The sequence below is a fragment of the Engraulis encrasicolus genome, chromosome 7 (assembly GCF_034702125.1).
Source record: "Engraulis encrasicolus isolate BLACKSEA-1 chromosome 7, IST_EnEncr_1.0, whole genome shotgun sequence".
NCBI classification, from domain to species: Eukaryota; Metazoa; Chordata; class Actinopteri; order Clupeiformes; family Engraulidae; genus Engraulis; species Engraulis encrasicolus.
Genome location: NC_085863.1, coordinates 5,266,535 through 5,279,409, shown reverse-complemented (window position 1 = coordinate 5,279,409; position 12,875 = coordinate 5,266,535). Strand labels below are relative to the sequence as shown.

Sequence of the window (12,875 nt, the reverse complement as noted above, 5' to 3'; positions counted from 1 at the left end):
CCGAGACTGGAACGCTCCTAGTCTCTAGCGCTGATTCTTTGTCGAAGCTTACAAGCGACGCGCGGGAACACCAGCGTTCTATTTCAAAGACGCAAGTAGCCAGATCAATGCACTTTTTCCAACCAGAACTGCACTGAAAACTGCAACTTAAAATTACACCAACATTTAAGTGCCATTGCGCTGCGTTGGCCTATAACGCACCATCAGTAGTCTTATGGCTACGGTAGAGAAAGGGAGAGAGGGAAAACAAAACATCACGCAAATAACTTATCGTTACTTATCGGGGCCAGAAAAGTGATCGTTCTTGTAAAAAGTTATCGTCCGATTTATTGACTTATCGTATATCGTGACAGGCTTAGTCAGCAGTGAGCTGATGGATTCTGTCATGCCATAGCCAGGTCCTTGAGGCGCTCATAAATCATGTCAGCTTATGCAGACAATGAGGAAGAGCTTTTGTGTGTGTGTGTGTGTATGTCTGTGTGTATGTCTGTGTGTGTGTGTGTGTGTGTGTGTGCGTGCGTGCGTGCGTGCGTGTGTGCGTGCGTGTGTGTGTGTGTGTGTGTGTGTGTGTGTGTGTGTGTGTGTGTGTGTGTGTGCATGTGTGTGCGTGTGTGTTTGGCTGAATTGAGGCAGATACGATAATGAAATGACCTCCATTATTCATACCCGTCTCAGGAAACTGAATATTGCAGCTTTTCATGTTGATCTGGAAACTGAATATTGCAGCTTTTCATGTTGATCTGGAAACTGAATATTGCAGCTTTTCATGTTGATCTGGAAACTGAATATTGCAGTTTTTCATGTTGATCTGGCAACTGAATATTGCAGTTTTTCATGTTGATCTGGTGCAGCAGGTAGCAGGTGTTCTGCAAATGGCTTCCGTGTGTAATGAGAATCTCTAGTGTGTCATCATCCCCCACGCCAAGCCCATGGAGGAGGCATCTAAAATGGGTAGAGATGAGAACATTTTAGTTGCTGTATGTCTCTATAGCGAGGGGGAGCAGAGTTGCCCAGCCAGGACTCGAACCCGTACTTTCTGGGGTACCAATGGAGGAGGCATCTACAATGGGTAGAGATGGGAACGTTTTAGCTACTGTACTGTAAGTCACTGTAGTCAAGTGAAGGGGAATAGAGTTGCCCCACCGGAACTCGAACCCGTACTTTCTGGGGTACCAATGGAGGAGGCATCTACGTACAATGGGCAGAGATGAGAACGTTTTAGCTACTGTACTGTAAGTCACTGTAGTCAAGTGAAGGGGAATAGAGTTGCCCCACCGGAACTCGAACCCGGGCCCTCTGGGGTACCAATGGAGGAGGCATCTACATTTTAGCTACTGTACTGTAAGTCACTGTAATGTAGATCGGTGTTTCCTTTTTTGTCTCGTGTACTAAGCCTTTTCATTGTGCCATGAGTACCCCCTAACTCATATTTTACATCCCTTTTTCTATTGCACTGTGACTATGCGCCATGCATTTGTTAAAATTAAATTTTTCCAAGTACCCCCTGCAGTGTGCTCGCGTACCCCTAGTGGTACACGTACCCCTGGTTGGGAACCACTGATGTAGAGCATGACACGGGAGTGGATTGTAATCACAACACTAGCAGTATGATATTACAAAGTTAAATCCATGTAATATCATACTAATAGTGAAGGGCAGTCATGGGTGAGCGGTTAGGGCGTCAGACTTGCATCCCAGAGGTTGCCGGTTCGACTCCCGACCCGCCAGGTTGGTGGGGGGAGTAATCAACCAGTGCTCTCCCCCATCCTCCTCCATGACTGAGGTACCCTGAGCATGGTACCGTCCCACCGCACTGCTCCCCATGGGGCGCCACTGAGGGCTGCCCCCTTGCACGGGTGAGGCATAAATGCAATTTCGTTGTGTGCAGTGTTCACTTGTGTGCTTTGGAGTGCTGTGTCACAATGACAATGGGAGTTGGAGTTTCCCAATGGGCTTTCACTTTCACAAGGGGAATAGAGTTGCCCCACCGGATCTAGAACCTGGGCCCTCTGGGGTACCAATGGAGGAGGCATCTACAATGGGTAGAGATGAGAACATTTTAGTTGCTGTATAGTCACACTAAGATTTAAATAAAACGGGGCCTTCAATGTTTGCCTACTGAAGAAATTGAAAATGAACATGGCCCAAAACGTCTTTGGCTCCAGTGTTAAAGGGACAGTTTGGTCAATTTCAACATACAGTTGTATTGCTCACGCTACCCTTGACTTGTCAGTACCTGGTGATGCCACATTTTTCGGCTCAGCCCTTTCCGAGATATGAGCAATTCTAATGGGGGCAGCGTTTGTTTACATTTTTAAAAAATGAAACATAGGCCAACTCCAAATATTTTCACAAAAGGTACTCCCAAGTAAAAAAAAAGTGTACTTAATATATACTTAATAAGTACGTTTTATTGTATTTAAAGTGTACTTCAAAAGTGTGTATTTAAAGAATGTTATTTTGGGACAACTTATAGTATACTTAAATGTACTTGAAATATAATTAAGTAGAGCTTAAACACATTTTAAGTTGACTTTTTTGTACTAAAATTAAACTTTGTATAAGTGTACTTAATATACTAAAAATATATTTAACTTTAAGTACATTATAAGTATACTAACCAAGTCACTTTAAAATGTGTTTAATGTTTACTTTAGTATGCGGATAAGTGCATTTTAAGTACATTAGAAATCTATTTTAACGTCATGAGAAAGTACTTTATAGTATACTGCAGAAGTACATACTTAAGTTGTGTTATTTTGGGACAACTTATAGTATACTTAAATACACTTGAAATATAATTAAGTAGAGCTTAATCACATTTTAAGTTGACTTTTTTGTACTAAAATCAAACTTTGTACAAGTGTACTTAGTATACTAAAAACATACTTAATTTTAAGTACATTATAAGTATACTAACCAAATCACTTTAAAATGTGTTTAATGTGAACTTAAGCATGTGGATAAGTGCATTTTAAGTACATTAGAAATATATTTTAACGTCATGAGAAAGTACTTTATAGTATACTGCAGAAGTACATACTTAAGTTGTGTTATTTTGGGACAACTTATAGTATACTTAAATACACTTGAAATATAATTAAGTAGAGCTTAATCACATTTTAAGTTGACTTTTTTGTACTAAAATCAAACTTTGTACAAGTGTACTTAATATACTAAAAATATTTTTAACTTTAAGTACATTATAAGTATACTAACCAAGTCACTTTAAAATGTGTTTAATGTGAGCTTTAGCATGCGGATAAGCACATTTTAAGTACATTAGAAATCTATTTCAATGTCATGAGAAAGTACTTTATAGTATACTGCAGAAGTACATACTTAAGTTGTGTTATTTTGGGACAACTTATAGTATACTTAAATACACTTGAAATATAATTAAGTAGAGCTTAATCACATTTTAAGTTGACTTTTTTGTACTAAAATCAAACTTTGTACAAGTGTACTTAATATACTAAAAACATACTTACTTTAAGTACATTTCAAATATATTCACAAAAATCGCTTTAAGTACATTTTAAGTGTATTGACTCTAAATGTATTTTGGGTATACTACAAGTAGATTTTACTTTAAGCACATTTCAAATATATTTATTTTAAGTACACTTTAAATATATTTCAAAAGTATATGAAAAAAACATTAATGTAATCCCCAGTTACTCATTTCCATTGTACATTGTCTTGTTCACAACCATCAGCCATTCACATGAACCTTCCTTTCACCTTCACTTCAGACAACAACCACTGCCTCAACCAGGATTCGAACCCACAATTCACTGAACCACAGACCTGCACTCTAACCACTAGACCACAACTACCTGTTCTTAGACAGGCACAATTACGTTCTTGAAGTAATAGTCTTGAGTAGTACACTTTAAGTATACTTTTATATACTTAATTATAATACTTAGAAATCATTGGTGGTGGTATGCTTTTATCGAATTAAAGACACTTTTACATGTTTAATTTGTGCACCAAAAAGTACACTTAAAGTGCACTTAATACACTAATAACACAACTTAAGTACAGACTTCAGTATTGTGCTTAAAAGTTTAATAGGTAAGGCCTTACATGCCTTTTTAAGATCTGTTTGTGCTCTTCAATATGGTGTTTTTACCATGAAAATACATTAACAAAATGGAAGGTGGAAGGTTATTTAATGTTACAAAGCATAATGAATAAATAAGCCTAGGTTAAAATACACTAAAATGATGGTTTAAAAAAGTACCCAGGTGAAAAAAGTGTACTTAATATACTTAATAAGTATGTATTTTTGTATTTAAAATATACTTCAAAAGTGTGTATTTAAAGAATGTTATTTTGGGACAACTTATAGTATACTTAAATACACTTGAAATATAATTAAGTAGAGCTTTAACACATTTTAAGTTGACTTTTTGGTACTAAAAATCAAACTTTGTACAAGTGTACTTAATATACTAAAATCATACTTAACTTTAAGTACGTTTCAAATATTCTTTCTAATACCAAACTTTAGCACATTACTTTTAAAATACAAATACACTTAAAATACACTTAAAATATACTACACTAACAGTATGTTTTCAAATACAACACTTAAGCACATTACTTTAAAAATACAAATACACTTAAAATACACTTGAAGTGGTTCAAGACAACAAGAAAAATAACATAAAATCTTTATAAGTGAGTACATTTCATTAAAGACAATTAATATTAGTGTCAAAAAGGCAATATAGTAAGTATGCAAAAAAATATGCATATTTGTAAAGGTCGTAAAATAAAGTTTAGGTATATATAACTGATAATCAGGGCTCTAAATTAACACACGCCAACACGCCAAACACGGGTGAAAATCAATTTTGGCCGGTGGAAAAAAATACCTACCCGCCCATTTGGCTAGTAGCGCCCGAGTAGCCTACAGTAAATTGTGAACGGTGAACGGCGGCTTGTATGACAACGATACGGCGAGATTTCCTACATTACCCATAAACACTCCCGTCGTGACCCCACCCCACCGTGAGCTTTCCGAAGCAGCAGCCACTCCGTGCTGCTGTTGCGCGCGCCAGGACAGAACGCATTTCAGAACTTTTGTGCGCTCACACTATTTTGACAGGCAGCTCTCCCCTGCTCCTGTCGCTTTCGCGCTACCACTTTTAACGTCACTATTAGGACTACTGTTACTATTAGCATTCACCGACACTTACACCGGCACCTTGCTCTAACAGGCTGCCTTTGCGAGGACCTGACCGAAGAGTGTCAATAACAGGAGTGTTGTGGAACGAAATAGCGACAAGGGCAGAGGAGGAGAACGGGCTGTCAGAGTAGTGTGAGCGTAGCTGTCAGTTGTCTTCTGAAATGTTTCAAGTCCTGGCGCAAATAAGTTGGAAAGCCCACGCCATCGGAAAGAAGGGCAGACCTTATGCCCGTGCGAGTAGGCTACGCTATGGAAGTAACAAAGGAAGCGAACATTACCGTGATATTATTTGCTTTTAGTTAAACATATCGTAGGTTTCTTGTTATTTTGTTGCGCATGGTAGAGAAGAGCTCCTGGAGGAAATAATGGTGCCTATATAGCATCATACTGTAGGCCACATAAACACACAATAGACACACACGACATCATATCCATTATTGCACAACGTGTGTGTGTGTGTGTGTGTGTGTGTGTGTGTTGACTCCTCTCCTCCTCTTCTTTTCCTCTCATCTCTTCTCCCTCCTTGGAGTGTGAGGTTTTGTCGTGTTTGGCTGTGTGTTTGGTTTAAAGGTCTGTTGTGTGTGGCTGGTGATTCATTGTTTTCAGAGGTAAAAATAAGATAAAAAATAAAGCAGAAGTTTTAAAAAAAGTATATATAATATGCTTATTATAGACCTAGTATGTAGGCCTATAGTGTTTATGTGTTGTGGAAATTTGAATAAAATAACCACAATAATAGTAATAATAATAATAATAATAAAAAACATAACTAGCCTAACGCATAGCCTATTTTGGCAAGATTAAAAAATGGCTAGTTGAACTTCTGTTTGGCTGGTAAGAAAAAATGTCTACTAGCCAAATTGGCTGGTGGTGGAAAAAGTTAATTTAGAGCCCTGCTGATAATGTATATTTTCTAACACTATGTTTGAGTACATTTTTTAAGAACAAAGTTTAATACATTAAACTAGCAGTACATTTTCTAATACCATACATTACTATAATGGTGTACTGTGTATGATTTTTTGTAGTTTATTTCCAAAATTCATGCTGGAAAAAGGGGAGTCATTCATCATCATCATAAATTGAGGTTCTTGTCCATGTTCCAGATATAGACATTTTTTACTAGGAAAATGACTGTACTTTGGCCAGTAATTAGTTTATTTATTTTGTAAATATAGTTACAATACATTTAAATACACAACACTAATAGTGTATTTTCTAAAAACAATCTTTAGCACATTACTTTAAAAATACAAATGTACTTAAAATACATTTGAATACAATACACTAATAGTGTATTTTATAACACTACACTTTAACACATTGCTTTTAAAATATAAATGTACTTAAAATAGACTTAAAATAGAATATACTAATAGTATATTTAACAATACCACACTTAAGCACATTACTTTAAAAATACAAATGTATTTACAATACATTTAAATACAATACACTAATTGTGTATTTTTTAATAAAACACTTTAGCACATTACTTTTAAAATACAAATGTACTTAAAATAGACTTTAAATAGAATATACTAATAGTATATTTAACAATACCACACTTTAGCACATTACTTTAAAAATACAAATGTATTTACAATACATTTAAATACAATACACTAATAGTGTATTTTATAATACTACACTTTAACACATTACTTTTAAAATACAAATGTACTTAAAATAGACTTAAAATTGAATATACTAAAAGTATATTTAACAGTACCACACTTAAGCACATTACTTAAAAAATACAAATGTACTTACAATACATTTAAATACAATACACTAATAGTGTATTTTATAATACTACATTTAAGTACATAACTTTTAAAATACAAAGATACTTAAAATACACTTAAAATATAATACACTAATAGTATACTTTATAATGCTACACTTTAGCACATTACTTTTAAAATACAAATGTACTTAAAATACATTTAAATAGAATATACTAATAGTATATTTAACAATACCACACTTTAGCACATTACTTTAAAAATACAAATGTATTTACAATACATTTAAATACAATACACTAATAGTGTATTTTATAATACTACACGTTAACACATTACTTTTAAAATACAAATGTACTTTAAATAGACTTAAAATTGAATATACTACTAGTATAATTAACAATACCACACTTAAGCCCATTACTTTTAAAATACAAATGTACTTAAAATATATTTAAATACAATACAATAATAGTGTATTTCATAACACTACACTTAAGTACATGACTTTTAAAATACAATTGTACTAACAATACATTTAAATACAATACACTAATAGTGTATTTTATAATACTACACTTAAGTACATAACTTTTAAAATACAAAGATACTTAAAATACACTTAAAATATAATACACTAACAGTATACTGTATAATGCTACACTTTAGCACATTACTTTTAAAATACAAATGTACTTAAATTAGACTTAAAATACAATATACTAATAGTATATTTGACAATACTACACTTTAGCACATTACTTTTAAAATACAAATGTACTTACAATACATTTAAATACAATACATTAATAGTGTACTTTATAATACTACACTTAAGTACATAACTTTTAAAATGCAAAGATACTTAAAATACACTTAAAGTATAATACACTAATAGTATACTTTATAATGCTACACTTTAGCACATTACTTTTAAAATACAAATATACTTGAAATACATTTAAAATATAATACACTAATAGTATATTTGACAATACTACACTTAGCACATTACTTTTAAAATACAAATATACTTAAAATACATTTAAAGTACAATACACTAACAGTATATTTTATAAAACTATATTTAAGTACATAACTTTAATAATACAAATTATTTTAAAATATATTTAAAATACACTTAACTATAAGTATATTTTTAAATACCATACTTAAGTACTGTACTTGATAAGTAGAGTGTACTTAAAATATACTTTCAGAAAATTAAATATATTTAAAGTACAATTAAGTACACATTTTTTTGACCTGGGCTGCTGTTTGCTAGTTGTCTGCTGATGTTTTATAACCTTTTGGATGTTTTTGGGAATAAATAAAAATGTTTTTTTGAAATGTAAACAAAGAGCTGCCCCCATTACAATGACCAGGATCTCGGAAACGGCTGAAGAAGAAGAAAAAAAAAATCTCAGGCACTGACAAGTCCAGGGTAGTGTGAGCATTACAACTGCATGTTGAAATTGACCAAACTGTCCATTTAAGCCAATGGAGGAGGCACACACAGTAGATGAGAGCATTTTTGCAGCAGTATGTCACTGTAGGGAAGGGGAGTAGAGTTGCCCCGCCCCACCGGGGCTCGAACCCGGGGTACTTCTGGGGTACCAAGCTGGGGCTCTGACTATCTCTCTATTAGGGATGCAAACAATTAAACGATTAATCAACTTTAATCGATTACAAAATATTAATCGTAATTAATCGACAATTCAACTGACAAGACACCCAGGTGAAATGGGCATGAAGAAGAGTGTGTGTGAAGAGGGGTGTGAATAGTGGGAATATTTAAATCACCTTTGGATTAAAGAATTGAAATAGAATTAATTTAAATGTCGTATTTTATCTCAATTTTTTATAATGTTTTTAGATTTAGTAGGGTTTTTTTTTTCGAGAAACATTGAGATTTCGGGGGGAAAACGCCGCTTATCAATTCATCGTAAGTCAATCGATAAGGCTATCAACTAATGATTATATTCTGTTCTATTCTTCTCTATTCTATTCTATTCTATTCTAAGCTACTGTATGCTGTTCTATTCTATTGTATTCACTATATTTTCTTGTCTGTCCAGCCACACATGCCAACGGTAACACTTTATTTTAGGGATACATCTATTAGCACCAATACATGCAATGTTCCTGTATAAGTAACTTGTAAGGCATGTACAAAGCAAAATCAAACATTTGTTAGGCATGTATTCGCAAATGTCTTGTTCATGCACAATAAGGGATTTATTACCAAGTTAACCTTAGTAAGGACCTAGTAGGCCTTCGCATTTGCTTAGTACATGCAGGCATTAACATTGTATGTATTAGTGCTAATAGATGTATCCCTAAAATAAATAAAGTGTTACCATGCCAACTATCCGTGGTCAAGTAATTGACATGATTCTGCCAACCTGTTGTCTATGTGTCTATAATCTCTCTCCTTGCAGCTACTTGCTACTTTGCTTTTATTCTTTCCCTCCAAACCCAGTCTGGAAACACACCGTCTCAGCCATATGCCACACACACACACACACACACACACACACACACACACACACACACACACACACACACACACACACACACACACACACACACACACACACACACACACACACACACACACGCACTGTCTGAATCTGACTGTAGACTGTATCTCTTTCTCTTGCTCCTTAGATCCCAACGCCCTGGGACCTCACAACACAGATCACGCCCTGATTGGTGGAGTGGTTGCCGTGGTAGCCTTCGTGACGCTCTGTCTAATCATCGTGCTGGGACGCTACTTTGCCAGACATAAAGGTGATGGACAACACTAGTGTGTGTGTGTGTGTGTGTGTGTGTGTGTGTGTTTGTGTTTGTGTTTGTGTGTGTGTGTGTGTTTGTGAGTGTGCGTGTGTGTGTGTGTGTGTGTCTGTTTGTCTGTCTGTCTGTCTGTCTGTCTATCTGTTTGTCTGTCTGTGCCTGTGTGTATTTGCACGAGCATGTATTGTAATGTGAATCAAAGGGTTTTTTTATTATTTGGTTTTGAAAACTGAGTAATTTAATATATTTTCACATAGCACTCGTAGTGTTCGAGCGTAGTGTCAGTAATGGGTGATACCAAGTGACAACACATACAGAATTGTAACAGTTTAATGATGCAGATCTGTGTTGAGTGAAGCCTATTTTCTACTTACAGTACCTCCAGCACATTTGCAGCGTTCAGACTTAGGTGTGAATGTGTGTGACGAATGCGGTTGCTGGTGTGAGGGAGGATGTGCGTGTGTGTGTGTGTGTGTGTGTGTGTGTGTGTGTGTGTGTGTGTGTGTGTGTGTGTGTGTGTGTGTGTGTGTGTGTGTGTGTGTGTGTGTGTGTGTGTGTGTGTGTGTGTACAAGTAGCACGCATTCGTTGTTAACATCTCCAACACCATGTCTCTCTCATCAACAGGCACGTATCTGACGAACGAAGCCAAAGGTGCGGACGACGCCCCCGATGCCGACACCGCCATCATCAACGCCGAGGGCAACCACGCCTCGGAGGAGAAGAAGGAGTACTTCATCTAGACCTTCATCACCATAGCATCAGCATCATCTGCTATACACAGATACACAAAACACCACACCACACCACACCGATACACACCACACCACACCACACCACACCACACCACACCACACCACAGGACACACCACTGCGACGGGGACGGAAAGGGTGGGGTTGGGGGTGGGGGTGGGGTTGGGGGTTGTATGTAGGGGGGTAGGGCTCCGGGGGACAAACAAGACACAAGCTCAGTCAACCCACTCAGACTGTTTCTGTCTCAGTTCCATATCTGTCTCAGTTTTCTTCTTCTTCTTCTTCTTCTTCTTCTTCTTCTTCTTCTTCTTCTTCTTCTTCTTCTTCTTCTTCTTCTTCTTCTTCTTCTTCTTCTTCTTCTTCTTAATCATCTTCTTCTGCCATTTGCCTTTGGTCTATTTTCATTTGATCACACGTTTCGTTTCATGACAGGGTTTTTGTTTTGTTCATGTTTTGGTTTCATCTTTTGGTTTTCCTCTCCTTTGAGCTCGACACTGCATCTGCATCTGCGACTGCTTTGCCCGTGACTTTATATGACAACCTGTAGCTGCAGAATATCTCAGTTTCCAGCCCACGCGCCTGCAACCGTTGTAAGAAATATCTCAAACCTTGAGACTTGTGTATTTCTGGGGTTTTTTTGTCTTCTTCTTTCCATTTCTTCACATAATGCCCACCCCCTCCCACCCGACCTAGTCTGGTATGACCCTCTCCTAACACCTCTCTTCAGTCATATTCGTGGTCTGGAGGTTCTTTGACCTGACACGATTAGAAGGGCGGGAGGGAGGATTGCACTCGGTTCTGGTTTGAAACGATTGGACAGCTCTCACCCAATCGTTCGCTTATTGGCCAGCTGCCTGAAGGACAACTAAACCCCTCCCCAGAAAATAATCTCCAGACCATGGGTGCATTCCAATATGCAACCTTGCGTCCTCCACTTCTGCTTGTGGCCTCGCCCCCGCCTCCTAGCCCCTCCTCTGTGGAGAAAACAATAAAGTTTCCCAGCTGTCAGCCTAGCCACAACAACTTTTGGGGGACTGTTTTTCATTCACCATCCCAATTGGAAATGAGAAAATAACTTTACAATTGAGCTTTTGTAAGATATTGAAATATAATGTTGTTTTCAGTGATGTCATCATGACATATTACTTCCTGGTACGAATCCACAAGCACAAGTGGAGAAAGCAAGGTCGCATATTGGAACGCACCCCATGAATAAGAATAAATAGAAGTGTTATGGGCTGGTCACCAGACTACACCCGATCCCTAATTCCTCAGCATAAACCACATTGACACAGTGCCTAAATATACAGACTCCTCCTCCTAACATGTCAACAACTCTATTTAACTGTAGTGTACTTGTCCTCTACGAAGGTTGCTTGTATTTTTGTTTGCTACTAGTATTTATGATTTGAGTTATACACTGATTCGTCATCCCATGTATGTATTGACCACCAACCCCTTTATAATGTACAGATTTTCTTGCGAGTGTGAATCGTAACGACACACACATAGCTTTTGTAGGCCCAACGTTAGGTGCATAAGTACACAATTTGATGTTAACCTTCACAGAGATAAATAAATGAATAAATAATAAATACAGAGTAGGCAGAAGAGTTGTAGGTGAAGACAACAGAGCCATAATTGCTGTATCTCTCACTCCAAATGAACAAGGTCTGTATATTCGTGCACTGATAAATCGTTTTACGTAATCACACCAAAATGTTTGAGAGTCGTCCTACAGCAACAGACAGTGGGGTACAGAATTGTGTGTGCAAAGCTGTTTCGAAGGGTGCCCCAAATGTCTGTTCATTAGACCATCACCACTTAATTAATGACTGAATCAATTAAGAAACGACTAAATCAATTAGCAGCTGAAGCACAAGAAACATCTCTGTCCATAGATTGACTGACTCATGAGTTTAACACACAGGGGTGCAATTCTCGAAACCATACTTGCTAACAACATTGGCTACTTTGTTGTTTGCAAGGCAATTTCCCATTGCCATCTACCCAAGTTGCTAACTGGCTAACAACTACACTTTCGAGAAATGCACCCCAAAGGAGCAAACAAAGATTCATTATGATTGCTGGAGTATATATCACAGTAGGCCTACGTTTTATCAGCAGGTGTTGAAATATTGTTCTTTTATTTTCTTTCGTTTTTTTGATGACACTATTTGATGCACTGTCCTAAATTCAAAAATGAATAGACCTAAATTCACACAATGTCACATATCCTTTTAATGTAGTGAAACGTAAAAAAAATGTCTCTAAATTTTGGTATCCCTTTTAGAAGATTGTAACGATGCAAGTTTATCTTCAATAGTTCCTTTTTTTGCTTTAACCTTTTTTTATTTCATTCCACTGAAAAAAAACATGT

The 12,875-nt window shown here is 36.4% G+C and overlaps 1 protein-coding gene across 1 annotated transcript in view; it reads left to right on the top strand.

Moving 5' to 3' along the window:
* LOC134452382 (cell adhesion molecule 2-like) overlaps nt 1–10,548 on the top strand; it is a 666,831-nt gene extending 656,283 nt beyond the window's left edge. Inside the window, exons 9-10 of the mRNA XM_063202746.1 lie at nt 9,619–9,741; nt 10,370–10,548. Of these exons, the coding sequence (XP_063058816.1) occupies nt 9,619–9,741; nt 10,370–10,485 (239 nt within the window). The 3' untranslated portion in view covers nt 10,486–10,548. The remainder of the gene's footprint in view (nt 1–9,618; nt 9,742–10,369) is intronic.
* Nucleotides 10,549–12,875: the final 2,327 nt, after the last annotated feature.